Raw genomic sequence first — 19,486 nt, 5'->3', positions numbered from 1 at the left:
CTATAATACTGCCCCCTATGTACAAGAATATAACTACTATAATACTGCTCCTATGTACAAGAATATAACTACTATAATACTGCCCCTATGTACAAGAATATAACTACTGTAATATTGCCCCTATATACAAGAATATAGCTACTATAATACTGCCCCTATGTACAAGAATATAACTACTATAATACTGCTCCTATGTACAAGAATATAACTACTATAATACTGCCCCCTATGTACAAGAATATAACTACTATAATACTGCCCCTATGTACAAGAATATAACTACTATAATACTGCTCCTATGTGCAAGAATATAACTACTATAATACTGCTCCTATGTGCAAGAATATAACTACTATAATACTGCTCCTATGTGCAAGAATATAACTACTATAATACTGCCCCCTATGTACAAGAATATAACTACTATAATACTGCCCCTATATACAAGAATATAACTACTATAATACTGCTCCTATGTGCAAGAATATAACTACTATAATAATGCCCCTATATACAAGAATATAACTACTATAATACTGCTCCTATGTACAAGAATATAACTACTATAATACTGCTCCTATGTGCAAGAATATAACTACTATAATACTGCCCCCTATGTACAAGAATATAACTACTATAATACTGCTGCTATGTACAAGATTATAACTACTATAATATTGCCCCTATGTACAAGAATATAACTACTATAATACTGCTGCTATGTACAAGATTATAACTACTATAATATTGCCCCTATGTACAAGAATATAACTGCTATAATACTGCCCCTATGTGCAAGAATAAAACTACTATAATTCTGCCCTTATATACAAGAATATAACTACTATAATACTGCTGCTATGTACAAGAATATAACTATTATAATACTGCTGCTATGTACAAGAATAAAACTACTATAATACTGCTGCTATGTACAAGAATATAACTACTATAATACTGCCGCTATGTACAAGAATATAACTACTATAATACTGCCCCTATGTGCAAGAATATAACTACTATAATACTGCTGCTATGTACAAGAATAAAACTACTATAATACTGCTCCTATATACAAGAATATACCTACTGTAATACTGCTCCTATATACAAGAATATAACTACTATAATACTGCTCCTATGTACAAGAATATAACTACTATAATACTGCTCCTATGTACAAGAATATAACTACTATAATACTGCTCCTATGTACAAGAATATAATATAATACTGCCCCTATGTACAAGAATATAACTACTATAATACTGCCCCTATGTACAAGAATATAACTACTGTAATATTGCCCCTATATACAAGAATATAGCTACTATAATACTGCCCCTATATACAAGAATATAACTACTATAATACTGCTCCTATGTACAAGAATATAACTACTATAATACTGCCCCTATGTACAAGAATATAACTACTATAATACTGCCCCTATGTACAAGAATATAACTACTATAATACTGCTCCTATGTGCAAGAATATAACTACTATAATACTGCTCCTATGTGCAAGAATATAACTACTATAATACTGCTCCTATGTGCAAGAATATAACTACTATAATACTGCCCCCTATGTACAAGAATATAACTACTATAATACTGCCCCTATATACAAGAATATAACTACTATAATACTGCTCCTATGTGCAAGAATATAACTACTATAATACTGCCCCTATATACAAGAATATAACTACTATAATACTGCTCCTATGTACAAGAATATAACTACTATAATACTGCTCCTATGTGCAAGAATATAACTACTATAATACTGCCCCCTATGTACAAGAATATAACTACTATAATACTGCTGCTATGTACAAGATTATAACTACTATAATATTGCCCCTATGTACAAGAATATAACTACTATAATACTGCTGCTATGTACAAGATTATAACTACTATAATATTGCCCCTATGTACAAGAATATAACTGCTATAATACTGCTCCTATGTACAAGAATAAAACTACTATAATTCTGCCCTTATATACAAGAATATAACTACTATAATACTGCTGCTATGTACAAGAATATAACTATTATAATACTGCTGCTATGTACAAGAATAAAACTACTATAATACTGCTGCTATGTACAAGAATATAACTACTATAATACTGCCGCTATGTACAAGAATATAACTACTATAATACTGCCCCTATGTGCAAGAATATAACTACTATAATACTGCTGCTATGTACAAGAATAAAACTACTATAATACTGCTCCTATATACAAGAATATACCTACTGTAATACTGCTCCTATGTACAAGAATATAACTACTATAATACTGCTCCTATGTGCAAGAATATAACTACTATAATACTGCTGCTATGTACAAGAATAAAACTACTATAATACTGCCCCCTATGTACAAGAATATAACTACTATAATACTGCTGCTATGTACAAGATTATAACTACTATAATATTGCCCCTATGTACAAGAATATAACTACTATAATACTGCTGCTATGTACAAGATTATAACTACTATAATATTGCCCCTATGTACAAGAATATAACTGCTATAATACTGCTCCTATGTACAAGAATAAAACTACTATAATTCTGCCCTTATATACAAGAATATAACTACTATAATACTGCTGCTATGTACAAGAATATAACTATTATAATACTGCTGCTATGTACAAGAATAAAACTACTATAATACTGCTGCTATGTACAAGAATATAACTACTATAATACTGCCGCTATGTACAAGAATATAACTACTATAATACTGCTCCTATGTACAAGAATATAACTACTATAATACTGCTGCTATGTACAAGAATAAAACTACTATAATACTGCTCCTATATACAAGAATATAACTACTATAATACTGCTCCTATGTACAAGAATATAACTACTATAATACTGCTGCTATGTACAAGAATAAAACTACTATAATACTGCTCCTATATACAAGAATATAACTACTATAATACTGCTCCTATGTACAAGAATATAACTACTATAATACTGCCCCTATGTACAAGAATATAACTACTATAATACTGCTCCTATGTACAAGAATATAACTACTATAATACTGCTCCTATGTGCAAGAATATAACTACTATAATACTGCTGCTATGTACAAGAATATAACTAATATAATACTGCTGCTATGTACAAGAATATAACTACTATAATACTGCTGCTATGTACAAGAATAAAACTACTATAATACGGCCCCTATGTACAAGAATATTAGTACTATAATACGGCCTCTTTGACAAGGGTATAATATAGCCATCTTATGCTATCTAGCCTTTCGTGTGCACACTGGCTGACCGCTTTTTAGCGCTTCTGTTCACAGTGAAGCTGTGCACGCCGTAGGTGTGGATACAAGTCCTTACAGTAAGTATGTGACAGTGGACGCCGTCCTCTCTTCCTGCAGTATACAGGATTACATTCGGTGTTTAGCGGCAGGAATACATTTTCAGGAGTTGGCTGTATTAATATTCATTTGATTTTAGATCAGTCTTGTTAGACCTGGAACATCTCGGCCGCAGTAAGAAGCCCAGAATTGTCGTTGTGCGCGGCGTCTGCTCGCTCTTGTTTGCAGGTATCGGCTCGTTAATGTGACCGGGATGAGACGGCAATAGAAGAGTTTTGGCCAATTACGTGCAGAAATTCAAGAAAGTCATAGCTTACAGGTGTGCATATTTATGCAATTTTTAGTTCTTTTTTTTTGTTTTTCCACCAAAAAAAAAAAAAAAGTGGCAAACAAACTGTGCTTTTTCATGATACTGTTGAAAAAAAGTGGAATAAAACGGGATCAAAAAGTTGTATGCAAGGTATCGCCGAAAACGTCATCTTGTCCCGCAAAAAAACCCCAAAAACTACTATACAGCTCAATCAGCGGAAAAATAAAAAAAGCTTCAGCTCTCAGAATAGAGCGATGCAAAAACAGTTCTTTCGACAAAATAGTTTTTATTGTGTAAAAGCGGCAAAACATTAAAAAAAAAACTATATAACTGAGGCATCGCTGTAATCGTACTGACCCGGTGAATAAAGCTGCCTTACCAATTTACCACACATGTAACGGTATGTTCATTCTGCCTCCCAAAAATCAGAATAGAATGAAATCAAAAAATGTCATGTCCCCGAAAATGGTACCAATAAAAACATCAACTTACATGACTCTGTCGGCAGAAATATAGAAAAATTATAGCTCTCAAAATGTGGCGATGCAAAAACGAGTGTCTTTTAGTGTGTGACAGCAGCCAAACATAACTACGTGATTTAGACGGAACCTGTGGTGGAAAATTCCCTATAATGAGGCAGATGGAGGCACTGTGGACGCCGTGTGACCTGTGATCCGGTGGGGTCCATCTTTTTAAGATTGCATTATAGTGCCGTCGGCCACAGTTTTGTGCACTTCTGAAAAGAAGGAAACCGCGGAACAGAGGCCAGACGGGGTCCAGAGTAACTCTGCTGCCTCACTATAGCGAATGGATCCCTCGGGGGGGTTTCATCTGTCACGTCACTCAGAGATTTAGAGTGAAACCCCAAAGTAAGTGCTCAGCGTAGAGCGCAGGATAAATGTGATCCCAAACGTTATGTAAAATGTTTCCAATAAAAGCTTAAATTCAATCCATAAAAAAAGCAAGTCTTCACTCAAGTCCGTCATCTGTTTATGGAAATATAGGGGGCTTCCACATTGATGGTAGCACAAAGGCCCAGAAAAAGCAAAAGGGCTCCTCACCCTCCAAAAGAAATTGAGCAAATTCTGTGTTCCCAAATTCAAATGCCCCCCTTCGTATACCACATTTAGCGTCCATGTTTGGCATTTCTGTAGCATTGAGACTCCGCCTATTTTATGGGGTCTCAGGAAGCGCAATGTATTGGCATTTCTGTAGCAGTGAGACCCCGCCTATTTTATGGGGTCTCAGGAAGCACAATGTATGGGCACTACAATGTATGGGCACTACACTGGCAGATTTGTAATTTTCACTCCGAAACATTCACTGTTGCTTGTTTCTGCAAAACATCCATGGAGTAAAATCATCACTACATCTGTAGATAATTTCTCAGCGGGGTGTAATTTTCAAAATGGGGTCACTTAACGGGGGATTTGCTCTTGTAGCACTCAGGGGCTCTGTATATGGAGTCCGCAAACTATTCTACGATAAGTTCTCCAAGAGTCAAATAGCGCTCCGTCCCTCCCGAGTCTCACCGGGGTGCTAAGCAGTACAGTACAGACACATATGGGGTATTTCGACGTTTAGCAGAAATTGTGTGACAATTTTTTTTTCCATTTTTACCGATTTTGACCAGGTGAAAATGAAAAATTTGGGGCTAAAGAAAAATTTTGTGGTAAAAATGTAATTATTTTTTTTTCACAGCCCAATGGTATAACATTTTGTAACACACCAGTAATGTCAATATGATCACTGAACCCCTAGATGAATTCATTTGGGGGTGCAGTTTGCAAAACGGTGTTGCTTGTGGGGGGGTTCCACTGTTTAGGCACATCAGGGGCTCTGCAAATGTGGCAAAGTGTCCGCAATTTAGTCCAGATAATTTTGCGCTCCAAAAGTTGAATGGTGCTCCTTCCGTTTCTGATCCCTGCCGTGCGCCCAAACAGTAGTATCCCACCACGTATTGGGTATCTGCGTACTCAGGAGAAATTGTACAACATATTATATGGTGCATTTTTTTCCTGTTACCTTTGTGAAAATGCTAAATTTGGGACTAAAGCAACATTTTTGCGAGAAAAATTCAAAAGCTAATTTTTGCTTCCACATTGCTTTAATTCCAGTGACGCCCTTAAAGGGTTAATAAACTTCCTGAATGTGGTTTTGAGTACATTGCAGGGTGCAGTATTTAGAATTCTGTCAGTTTTGGGTATTTTCTGCCATATAGACCCCTCAGACTCATTTCAAATGTAATGTGGTCCCTACAAATTTTGGGGGTTTTTTTTGGTAAATTTTGTAGGAAAAATTAAAAACTGCTGATAAACTTTGAACCCTTCTAACTTCCTAACAAAAATATATTATTTTTCAAAAATGACGCAGATGTAAAGTAGACTTGCGGGAAAAGGCATTTATTAATTATTTTGTGTGATATAACTATCTGTTTTGGGGGCATAAAAATTAAAAGTTTGAAAATTGCAAAATTTTCACTTTTTTTTGACAAAATTTTTGATATCTTGAAAAATAAACGCAAATCGTATCGAACAAAATTTACCACTTACATGACATACAATATGTCACGAAAAAACAGTCTCAGAATCACTGGGATATATTGAAGCATTTATGGCTTATTATCTCATAACGTGACACTGGTCAGAATAAAAAAAAATTGGCCTGGTGAAAAAAGGATCAGGTGTGAAGGGGTTATGGTGGAAAAACTTCTGAAATCATTCTTCTGGGTAGGATTATTTTTTTAATATATCAAAAACCTGTATTTTAGCAGGGGTGTGAAGACTTTTTACATTCACTGTAGATGGATGTACATTGTAGCTGTTGGTTTTTCGCTCTATTATTTTTTAGAATTCTTGTTTCAGATTTGATGATATTTTACACTGATGGGTCTATGAATCTTTCTCTTTTTGTCCTCCTCGTAGAGGAGCATGGTGTGATATGGTGGCCCTTGCTTTATGTTCAGTAATACTGACATCTATGTGGTGTAATGACGTGTAGTGATGTACAGTAATTCCGGAGATATGGCTTCTATTTCCTGAGATGTGATAACATCTGTTTAAAACTCATATACAGTATGATGAGGGAATGAGAGTCAAGCGAACAGTTCCTGAATTATATACTGGAGGATACGAGCACAAGTTGTGATAAATCATACTTCGTATGACCTACAGTGTTAAAATAATACAATAATTCAGGGCTGAAATAAATATATATCAAAGCATGCACTAATACCACTGCACACATAGTGACCAAATAGCACTGCCACATAGTGACCAAATAACACTGCCACATAGTGACCAAATAACAATTCCACATGGTGACCAAATAACATTGCCACATAGTGACCAAATAACACTGCCACATAGTGACCAAATAATACTGCCACAAAGTGACCAAATAACACTGCCACATAGTGACCAAATAATACTGCCACAAAGTGACCAAATAACTGCCATTCATACTCCTGCTACCAAATTTCGATATTGTAACTATTGTAACTGCGCCAAATACGTGATTTCACTTCTGCCTTTTAATAAAACGTTATAATATATTCAAATACATGTAAAAAAAAAAACATTAAAAAAATCCTAAATATTCAACATGATATTAATAATTTTTTAACATAATTTTTACAACTTTTTGTTTTCGGATCTGTTTGTTATAAAAGAAACTCATTGTGAACTCAAATATATTAGGCAGAGAAACCAAAAATTTGCGTATATCTTTTTTTTTTTTTTTTTTTTACTTTGCCTTTTTTTTTTACTGTACCAATAAAAAAATCTTTCACAGTTAGAAATATGAAACAAAAAAAAAAACATATTCCAGGCACAATCACTGAGACAATGAGACAGAAGAGATGAATTATTAATGAGTAATAAATTGTATAAAAGTCGAAGATCTTCTATAAGGTAATTATTAGACTGGATCTCTGTACATTGCTTGTGATCGTGGCCGCCTCTAAAATGAATGAGGACGGAGGAACCGTAAGAATGGATATCTTTCTTCTGGTGGGAAAAAAAATTACCCATCACCATCACTAGTTTACAGCCCTCATGTACTACAGTGCCCAAAAATATATAAAATAAGATCTGCCGGACCCCGATCCACCGGCCACGTCGGTAATCGATGGCGTATTACTACCTGCGGCATCCCTGGCGCCTCTTCTGATGAGTATTAAGTTAGTGTGAGGCAAGTGAACAAGTGGGGATTAAAAACAGGAGTTAAAAACCTATGTCCCTGAAAAAGGCCTTTGCATAGGTAGAAACGTTGGCTAATATCTGTATACCCCCCTTATGTCGGATCTAATAAATACCAAATGCTGCATAATCTATTGTATTTTTCCTTTTTTTGAGCTGCGTTTACTACTACAGCTCTTCAGGGGAGCCGAGGATGCCACAGCGATCTGGTCCAGTGGCCACGGGCTACCGACTCGGCTGCTGAACCCAGGTCCTGTGAGTGAGTATGTCACATCAACTCTACTAAGTACCCATAATTTAGAATACAGTACCGATAAGTAAACTGCAGTGCCCATAACTATATCACAGTACCCATAAGTAAACTGCAGTGCCCATAACTATATCACAGTACCCATAAGTAAACTGCAGTGCCCATAACTACATCACGGTACCCAAAAGTAAACTGCAGTGCCCATAACTACATCACGGTACCCATAAGTAAACTGCAGTGCCCATAACTACATCACGGTACCCAAAAGTAAACTGCAGTGCCCATAACTACATCACAGTACCCATAAGTAAACTGCAGTGCCCATAACTACATCACGGTACCCAAAAGTAAACTGCAGTGCCCATAACTATATCACAGTACCCATAAGTAAACTGCAGTGCCCATAACTATATCACAGTACCCATAAGTAAACTACAGTGCACATAACTACATCACAGTACCCATAAGTAAACTGCAGTGCCCATAACTACATCACAGTACCCATAAGTAAACTGCAGTGCCCATAACTATATCACAGTGCCCATAAGTAAACTGCAGTGCCCATAACTACATCACAGTACCCATAAGTAAACTGCAGTGCCCATAACTACATCACGGTACCCATAAGTAAACTGCAGTGCCCATAACTATATCACAGTACCCATAAGTAAACTACAGTGCACATAACTACATCACAGTACCCATAAGTAAACTGCAGTGCCCATAACTACATCACAGTACCCATAAGTAAACTACAGTGCCCATAACTACATCACGGTACCCATAAGTAAACTGCAGTGCCCATAACTACATCACAGTACCCATAAGTAAACTACAGTGCCCATAACTACATCACAGTACCCATAAGTAAACTACAGTGCCCATAACTACATCACAGTACCCATAAGTAAACTACAGTGCCCATAACTACATCACGGTACCCATAAGTAAACTGCAGTGCCCATAACTACATCACAGTATTCAAAAGTAAACTACAGTGCCCATAACTACATCACAGTACCCATAAGTAAACTGCAGTGCCCATAACTACATCACGGTACCCATAAGTAAACTGCAGTGCCCATAACTATATCACAGTACCCATAAGTAAACTGCAGTGCCCATAACTACATCACAGTACCCAAAAGTAATCTACAGTGCCTATAACTACATCACAGTACCCAAAAGTAAACTGCAGTGCCCATAACTACATCACAGTACCCATAAGTAATCTACAGTGCCCATAACTATATCACAGTACCCATAAGTAAACTGCAGTGCCCATAACTACATCACAGTACCCATAAGTAAACTGCAGTGCCCATAACTACATCACAGTACCCATAAGTAAATTGCAGTGCCCATAACTACATCACAGTACCCATAAGTAAACTGCAGTGCCCATAACTACATCACAGTACCCATAAGTAAACTGCAGTGCCCATAACTACATCACAGTACCCATAAGTAAACTGCAGTGCCCATAACTACATCACAGTATTCAAAAGTAAACTACAGTGCCCATAACTACATCACGGTACCCATAAGTAAACTGCAGTGCCCATAACTACATCACAGTACCCATAAGTAAACTACAGTGCCCATAACTACATCACAGTACCCATAAGTAAACTACAGTGCCCATAACTACATCACAGTACCCATAAGTAAACTACAGTGCCCATAACTACATCACGGTACCCATAAGTAAACTGCAGTGCCCATAACTATATCACAGTACCCATAAGTAAACTGCAGTGCCCATAACTACATCACAGTACCCAAAAGTAATCTACAGTGCCTATAACTACATCACAGTACCCAAAAGTAAACTGCAGTGCCCATAACTACATCACAGTACCCATAAGTAATCTACAGTGCCCATAACTATATCACAGTACCCATAAGTAATCTACAGTGCCTATAACTACATCACAGTACCCATAAGTAAACTGCAGTGCCCATAACTACATCACAGTACCCATAAGTAATCTACAGTGCCCATAACTATATCACAGTACCCATAAGTAAACTGCAGTGCCCATAACTACATCACAGTACCCATAAGTAAACTGCAGTGCCCATAACTACATCACAGTACCCATAAGTAAACTGAGTGCCCATAACTACATCACAGTACCCGTAAGTAAACTGCAGTGCCCATAACTACATCACAGTACCCATAAGTAAACTGCAGTGCCCATAACTACATCACAGTACCCATAAGTAAACTACAGTGCCCATAACTACATCACGGTACCCATAAGTAAACTGCAGTGCCCATAACTACATCACGGTACCCATAAGTAAACTGCAGTGCCCATAACTACATCACAGTACCCATAAGTGATCTACAGTGCCCATAACTACATCACAGTACCCATAAGTAAACTGCAGTGCCCATAACTACATCACAGTACCCATAAGTAAACTGCAGTGCCCATAACTACATCACAGTACCCATAAGTAAATTATGTCACCCATACTCCCCATAGGAACATCATTATTACATAAGGGCAAAGAGGACATGAACTCCATAAAAGGACGATCCTACAACGCTCCTACGCTCATTGCACCCAAAAAAGCTACTTAAAAATATTTTATTATTCCAGAGGATAAATCTTCTTTCAGCAGAATGGCTCTAAGAAGAGACAAAGGAGCAGAGGATAGGAAGTTACACGGTCACGACCTCGGGCTCTTTCAACTCATAATTACTTATATTTACAAAACAAACAAATAAACAAAAAGTGTAAACTTTATGAAGAAGTTATCACCGTCTCCGGTCTGGGCCAGGCGGCAAATGACCGTGAGCGTTTTTGTCCGTTCTTGCCATCGGATGCGGTGACTTGTGCACCTGCAGATGAGGTGCGTCCGATCGGATCGAAGGGTCGAGTCCACAAATGTGAAATCATAAAGTCTAATAATTACGGTCAATAGATAGAAAATTGACCCTGAATGAGACGTTAAAGCACAAAACAAAAAAGTAAAAAAGTTTCAAGAAAGTTGTCACAACTTGTGGGTTTAGATCTTTGGGATTACCTGCTGTGGAGAGGTGAGTGTGGAGGACGGCGGACAGGGCGATCCAGGTGGGCTTCATGGCAAGTCAGGGCCGCTCCTTGTGGTACCGGTCGTCGTCACCCGCTCGGAGCAGAGCTTTTGACTTTTCCACCCACACGGCTCTGCTTCTGAGCTGCACAGGAAGTGGAAGAGCTAAGACATCGTATATACAACCGTACTCACTGGTATATACTGCATGCACAGCCGTAGACCGCACACCACTGCTCCGCCTGATCTCAGCCGCCACGAAGCTCATTTTGGGTCTTGGTTAATTACTACACTAATGTTATCTCCCGGGGTTTTCATATTAATCCACAGCTTCTTGGTCCTGACACTGAGGGAGTGGATATTTTGTGCACTATACAACATGACTGTGTGCACTGCATGGCGGTATTATTTACGTAGTGCACGTCAGTATTACTTGAGGACTGTATAGCGGTGTTATTTATATTGTGCACGGCAGTATTATGTGAAGGCTATAAGCTGTAATTATATGTACGCTGCATGGCAGTATTACTGAGGACCATATAGTGGTATTATTTATGTAGTGCACAGCAGTATTATGTAATATAGCGGTATTATTTGTATTCTGTATGGCAGTATTATGTAATATAGCGGTATTATTTGTACATAGTATGGCAGTATTGTCAGGAATATATAGTGATACTGTTTGTACGCTGCATAGCAGTATTATGTGAAGACTATAAGCTGTAATTATATGTACGCTGCATGGCAGTATTATGTGAGGACCATATAGTGGTATTATTTATGTAGTGCACAGCAGTATTATGTGATATAGCGGTATTATTTGTATTCTGTATGGCAGTATTATGTAATATAGCGGTATTATTTGTACATAGTATGGCAGTATTGTCAGGAATATATAGTGATACTGTTTGTACGCTACATAGCAGTATTATGCGAGGATTACATAGCGGTATTATTTGTACACTGCATAGTATTAGCAATATTATGTGAACATTTATTGCGTATACATTGGTATGTACGTCTCATTATCCTTGGTCTTCAAGGAGATGTATTAGATTAGGAAATATGGCCGTGTCCTTGAAGATTTAACCCATTCATGACGGGGACAAAAGAAAATACAATTAATGTTAAACATTTCTGATAGTATGGCACTTTTTTCTGCGACAGAACTGCAGTATAATGCTGAGACTTCCAATAATCCAGAATCTATGCCGGTCTATCAAATCTAGAGAAGCTCCAATACCCATCATGTGCGGAAGTGACAAAATCTCATACGTTATCGCCATCTAGTGTATATCCAGGAGAAGGCAGTATATGTCTCCGCTATATGGCCCTTCTTTGCACGTGTAAGCTCTGTGTGTGTCCTGTATGGCGGTATTATGTAAGCCTATAGTTGTGTCAAACACTTTACGAGAGTATCATCACGTAAGCACCGCATGGCGATATTATTAGAGCTCCAGATGTTGATATTGTCAAAGCATTATTTGAACAATACAGTAGCATGTAAAAGTTTGGGCACCCCCTGGTCAAAATGATTGTTATTGGGAACAGTAAAGCAAGTTGATGATGAAATGATCTCTAAAAGGTCTAACGTTACAGATGACACATTTTCTTTGTGTTTTAGGCAGAAAAAATAGATATTTTCATCTTTTACATTTTAAAAAATTACAAAAAGGAAAATGGGCCAATGCAAAAGTTTGGGCATCCTTGGAGACTTCCTTTCCCAGGTAACTCTGACTGAGGTTTCAGACCATCTTTAACTTTACACCTTTTAGAGATCGTTTCATCATAAACTTGCTTAACACTAATTTTTGCCAGGGACGCCCAAACTTTTACATGCCACTGTCTATGGCAATATTATGTGAGAAATGCATTATTTCAGCAAAATATGACCGTTATGTGAGCACTGGGGCATGGCATTATTTGCACTTTATATGTTGTTATGTGAGCAGCCATCATCACTGACACACTCCACAAGGAGGGGAAGCCACACAAGGCCATTACAGAAGAAGCCGGCTGTTCACAGAGTGCTGTATCCAACCAGATTAATGGAAAGTGGAGTGGAAGGAAAAAGTGTGGTAGAAAAAGGTGCACAAGCCACCGGGATAACCGCAGCCTGGAAAGGATTGTTAGTAAAAGGCCATTCAGTAATGTGGGGGAGATTCCCAAGGAGTGGACTGCTGCTGGGGTCATTGCTTCACACCACACACAGACGTCTCCAGGACATGGGCCACAAGTGTCACATTCCTTGTGTCAGCCACTCATGACCAATAGACAACGCCAGAAGCGTCTTACCTGGGCCAAGGAGAAAAAGAGCCGGACTGTTGTCAGTGGTCCAAGGTGTTGTTTTCAGATGAACGGTAAATTAATCGCGGTCCCAGAATCTGGAGGAAGAGTGGAGAGGCCACAATCCAAGCTGCTGGAGGTCTAGTGTGAAGTCTCCACCATCAGTGATGGTTTGGGGAGCCATGTCATCTGCTGGTGTAGGTCCACTGTGTTTTATCAAGACCAAAGTCAGCGCAGTCGTCTACCAGGACATGTTAGAGCTCTTCATGCTTCCCTCTGCCGACAAGCTTTATGGAGATGGAAATGTCATTCTCCAGCAGGACTTGGCCCCTGTCCACACGGCCAAAAGTACCAATACCTGGTGTACACACAACAGAATCACTGGGCTTGATTGGCAGCAAACTCTCCTGACCTTAACTCTGTAGAGAATCTATGGAGTATTGTCAAGAGGAAGATGAAAGACACCAGACCCAACAATGCAGACGAGCTGAAGGCTGCTATCAAAGCAACCTGGGCTTCCATAACCCCTCAGCAGCGCCACAGGCTGATCGCCTCCATGCCACGCCGCATTGATGCAGTAATTGATGCCAAAGGATCCCAGACCAAGTATCGAGGGCATTTACTGATCATACATTTCAGATGTTACAATCATTTTTCAAGCTGGTGTTATAAAGTATTCTAATTTACTGAGATAATGACTTTTGGGTTTTCATTGGCTGTAAGCCATAATCATCATTACCAGAAATAAACCCGTGACATAGATCACTCTGTGTGTAATGACTCTATAGAATAAAGTCACTTTTTGATGATATTCTCATTTTGTGAGACGCACCTGTATTTTTTGCCAATTGTACATCAGTACTGAACATTGTATTTTATTACTTGGAAACTGTATGGGAATATTATGTGAGTCTTGTATGGTGGTATTAGTTGAGCAGTGTGTGGCATGTTTATGTGAGCATCCTATGGCAGTGTTATTTCAGCATTATAGGACTCTATTATGGGGGAATGTAAGGTTGTATTAGTTCTGAATTGTACAGCTGGAGTGTGTGAATAGAGCATTTTGCTATTTGGAAACTGTATTACTTTATTTTGTGAGCACGGAATGTCGGTATTATTGGAGTGCTATATTGTGATATGTGAGCATTGTATATTGGTATTTGAATAATATGATGGTACTTAAGTGCTTTATCATGGTATTAAGGGGGCACTGTATTTTATTATTAGGGAACTGCGTAGCTTTATTATATCATCAGAGTATGGCGGCATTTATTCTGCCAATATATGGCAATATTATGTGACCACAGCGTGATGGTATGATTGGAATATTATATGGGCAGTGTGGGGTTAGTGCAAAGGACGATATCTCGTGATAACACAGCGCATCTCATGTTTTCACCGTGATGGGGCTACGGAGAGGCGGGGATCCCACAACCCAGAAATATGCACCATTATAATGCCTTACGGTGGAATTATTTAAGCACTATATGGCAGTATTACATAAGCACAATATCATGGTATTATTTGACTCTATGATGGGGAAAGCTTTATTATTTGTGAATTGTACTGTAGTATTATGTGAGCATGGTATGTTAGTTATACAGTTGTGCTCAAAAGTTTACATACCCCGGCAGAATTTTTGCTTTCTTGGCCTTTTTTCAGAGAATATGAATGATAACACCAAAACTTTTTCTCCACTCGTGGTTGGGTGAAGCCATTTATTGTCAAACTGCTGTGTTTTCTATTCTTACATCATAATGACAACCCAAAACATCCAAATGACCCTGATGAAAAGTTCATATACCCCTTTTCTTAATACCGTGTATTACTCTCTCTAACATCAATGACAGCTTGAAGTCTTTTGTGGTAGTTGTGGATGAGGTTCTTTATTTTCTCAGATGGTAAAGCTGCCCACTCTTCTTGGCAAAAAGCCTCCAGTTCCTGTAAATTACTGGGCTGATTAGCATGAACTGCGCGCTTGAGATCTCCCCATATAGGTTCAATGATACTGAGGTCAGGAGACTGAGATGGCCACTCCAGAACCTTCACTTACATGACGGTATTATAGGATTACTGTATTGTATTGCTATGTGCTCACATTATGAAAGTTTTCTTTCAGCCCTACATGACAGTATTATGAGGGTATTGTATTGCTTTTTATGAGAGAACAGTATGTTGGTATTATTTGAGCACTATATGACTGTATTATGGGGGTCCTGTACTTTATTATTTGCAAATTGTTCTGTTCTGTGAGCACATTTTGGTGATTTTATTTTTAAGCCCTACGGGACAGTATTAAGGGGTACTGTATTATATTATTTATCACTTGTATTGCTTTCTTGTGTGAGCACATTATGGCAGTTTTATTTCAGTACTACATGATGGTATTATGACGTTATTGTATTGGACTTTTTGTAAATTGTACTGCTTTCTTGTGTGAGCAGGGGACAAGCAGAATTCTGAGAGCAGCTTTGGATGTGACTAGAGTATAAAACCTGACAAACGAGGAAGCATCGTGAGGAATCTGCCGGCGCGCTGGGACGCAGCCGGCGTGAAATAACATTTTTTCAGCGCTCCGATTCCTTTTCTTAGAGATTGGAAACATGTGTAGAAAGAAAATAAATACTTTCCAGAGCGAAGGGATCGATATCCAGTCACCGCAAACCGCGGGAGGATTCAGAATCAATAGCTGCAATGCCACCGAGATTACAGGCGCTATTGACGAGTCCTCGTACGGCCGCTTTGTGCCCAGAGAAATTAACTTTTCTAATTACACGACGGAAACATTCGTCCTCGCAGGAAACAATCTACTGACAAGCGCTCTCCCGCCGTGCCGGGACGGCATTGACTTTCCTGGAGAATAGAATTATTATCTCTGCCGGGTTCATTGCTCGAAGGAAATATAAACCCTCAGCAGTAACGACGGCGTCCACGTGTCACTATTTATTTCATTATCACCCCCTGACGTTTCTGGGGGGGGTCCGACGCCAAAGAGGAACCCAAAGGTTGTCAGAGTCTACCTGGGTGTCAGCAGAGCCCGGCGTCCGCCCAGAAGAGCCGAGGCATCGCCCAAGATTTAGGTGAAAAAAATTCCAAAATACAAAAAAGAAAAAAAAAAAAAGCGCCATTTTTCCGAGATCCGTGGCGTCTCCATTTTTCAGGATCTCGGCTCGGGCGAGGGCTTATTTTTTGCGCGCCGAGCTGACGGTTTAATCAATACAATTTTGGGGGAGATACGATCTTTTGATCGTCCGTCATTGCATTTTATTGCAATGTTGCAGCAACCATAAAAACGTAACTTTGGCATTTTGAATTTTTTTCTTGTTACGCCGTTTACTGATCGGATTATTTTTATATTTTGATAGATCGGACGATTCTTTTTACCTTCTTCAATATTCTCCTTAGGAGACCTGAAGCTGCGATCTTCTGATCGCCTGTGCTGCCACGTGTAGCAGAAAAGCTCACGTGCTCAGATCGCTTTTTCAGATTACACCAGAACAATAAGAAAATAATTACAAAAGGTGGACAAAGCCTCTAACGTGAAAAAAAGGATTGTTTTTAAGCCTTGGCTTGAAAGACAGGAGATTTGGCTACTGAAAATCTCTTGTGATCAGCTACGCATTCTAAGAATTTTGTGATGTTACAAGGCGGCCCCATATTACAAAACTATTGCAGGACTGCGACTTTAATTAAAGGGGCTGTCCACTTTTTTTATGTAAAAATAAAACCATGGGGGGGTCCTAAAATTAAAAAATCTGTTTCACCTACCGGCTCTGCGCTCCTTCTCTGCATTGCTGTCAGGGGGGATCTAGAGAAGCCCCTTACCGTATACAGCAGGGAGCCTTTGACCTGCCAGCAGGTCCCCGGCGTCCCCAATGCTTATGGGGGAGCAGTGTCCTGTCAGCTGCCAGCCCTTTAACCCCCAAGTGCACGACACGCAGCGTTCATTACAGAACGCTGCCTACCCTGCACATGATTGAAGAAGTCATCTGGGTGGGTTGGGTTAGCGACGGGGTAGGCGGGCTTAGCGCCCGATGCTCTCCTGTCCCAGAAAAGGAGCTGCCTGCCAGAGAGTCCACAGCGATCTCTGTGCCAGCAGCCGAGTGCTTTTCTACTGGTGATCTGTGCCCCTCAGCTATGTGACCCCCCCCAGCTGTTTCCCCATGTGCCCCCCCAGCTATGTGCACCCCTGTGATCTCTGTGCCCCACCCCTGTGATCTTCGTGTCACCCCAGTGATCTATGTGCCTCCCCAATGATCCCTGTCCCCCCCATTGCTGTATATCCCCCCACAGATGTATGTGCCCCCAAGTGATGTGTATATTCTCCAGTGCTGCATTTACCCCGAAAGTGCTGTATATCCCCGAGTACTGTATATAGCCCCCAGTGATGTATATTCCCCTCCCATGGACATTTATACCCCCCAGTGCTGTCTGTGCTTCCTAGTGCTGTATATAGCCCCTCAGTGATGTCTATTCCCCCAAGCCTCCCGGTGATGAATATGTCCCAGCATCTCCTGTGATGTCTATGCCCCCCCCCAGCCCCTTCTGTAATTTATGACCCGTCTCCTGTGATGCATATATAGCAGTCTTAATGTTATGTATGTACAGCAGTCCCAGCGTCTCCCGTGTGATGCATATACAGCAGTCCCAGCGTCTCCCGTGTGATGCATATACAGCAGTCCCAGCGTCTCCCGTGTGGTGCATATACAGCAGTCCCAGCGTCTCCTACGTGATGTATATGATTTTCAAAACTTATGACAAAAAGTTGACTGCTCTCCTGGCCGACACAAACCTGGAAAAATAGAATTAGACTTACTGGTAATTCGGTTTCTAGGAACCTTCCACGACAGCTACATCGGAGGATGTTTACCCCGCCCTAATAAGGAACAGGAAGAGGTTAAATACCCCTCCCCTTCCTGCAACCACCAGTGTTTTCCTGGACACGAGTATGAATAGTTACCACCAAAGTGCAGGAATCATCCAATAAGAATATCAGATAGGGAGGGAAATTAGTGCTGTCGTGGAAGGTTCCTAGAAACCGAATTACCGGTAAGTCTAATTCTATTTTCTCTAGACACCTTCCACGACAGCTACATCGGAGTAATACCAACAGCCAGTTTCTTTAGGGGGGAATCACGGCCTGCAGCACTCGTCTGCCAATGTTAAATCCCCATTGAAATTTAATAAATAATGCTACGCCATTTTAGTAAATAATGCTGGATAGCCAGGGCCGACGCCTGCTACTTACAGTAGGAGGGGGTATCCTGGGCTCTGCAGACGCAGAGAGAGAGGGCTTGTCACCATCCACAGTCAGTGTCAGACAAGTCTTACCTGGTGATCTCACCCGGACCTTGAAAGATCGAGGGTCCAGCGTTGTTTGTGCACCTCCTCCTCCCTTTGGCCCAATTTAGGGGAACCACATGAGGACGTCCCAGAATGTGACCGCCGGTCCCAGGAGTAACGCGCCCCCCAGGCGCACACGTGCGCTCCACCGTGGAACACATAGGGACAGACCGGAAGTGACGCGCGCCCCAGTGGAAAGCCCAGTAACGCCCGAAGTGGAGGAACACCACCCCCGGCCAGCGTGAACCCCCGGGAACCGGCAGCACGGAGGAAGCCGGGGAGCTATCTGGAGGACCCCAGCGTGCACATCACCGCCTCGCTTTACCCCCAAAGGAGGCGCAGGAGAGGCGGGAGAGTCCCGAGTCCCACCATGCAGGCGGAGACGGGAGCAGCCATCGGAGGAGAGCAAGGCCCCCGACCTCGGCTGCCCGGCAGCTGACAGGTATCCCAGCTGATACTGGGCGTGGGGTGCTCCCGAATCGCCGGCCACGGCAGCACCATCGTAGATCTCTTCATGCCCCATAGGGGACAGGAAAACACTGGTGGCTGCAGGAAGGGGAGGGGTATTTAACCTCTTCCTGTTCCTGTCCCCTATTAGGGCGGGGTAGACATCCTCCGATGTAGCTGTCGTGGAAGGTGACTAGAGAAAGCAGCTGTGAGAAGCAACATGA

The 19,486-nt window shown here is 40.3% G+C and overlaps 1 protein-coding gene across 1 annotated transcript in view; it reads right to left on the bottom strand.

The window, feature by feature from the left end:
• The window catches only part of CD247 (CD247 molecule), a 136,698-nt gene extending 125,373 nt beyond the window's left edge, over positions 1 to 11,325 (bottom strand). The window contains exon 1 of the mRNA XM_073577115.1: positions 11,181 to 11,325. Within this exon, the coding sequence (XP_073433216.1) occupies positions 11,181 to 11,238 (58 nt within the window). The 5' untranslated portion in view covers positions 11,239 to 11,325. The remainder of the gene's footprint in view (positions 1 to 11,180) is intronic.
• Positions 11,326 to 19,486: the final 8,161 nt, after the last annotated feature.

The sequence above is a fragment of the Dendrobates tinctorius genome, unplaced genomic scaffold, assembly GCF_039654945.1.
Source record: "Dendrobates tinctorius isolate UK_male_01 unplaced genomic scaffold, ASM3965494v1 ptg000054l, whole genome shotgun sequence".
NCBI classification, from domain to species: Eukaryota; Metazoa; Chordata; class Amphibia; order Anura; family Dendrobatidae; genus Dendrobates; species Dendrobates tinctorius.
The sequence above is the reverse complement of the archived record's forward strand: the minus strand, read 5'-3'. Positions and strand labels throughout refer to the sequence as shown.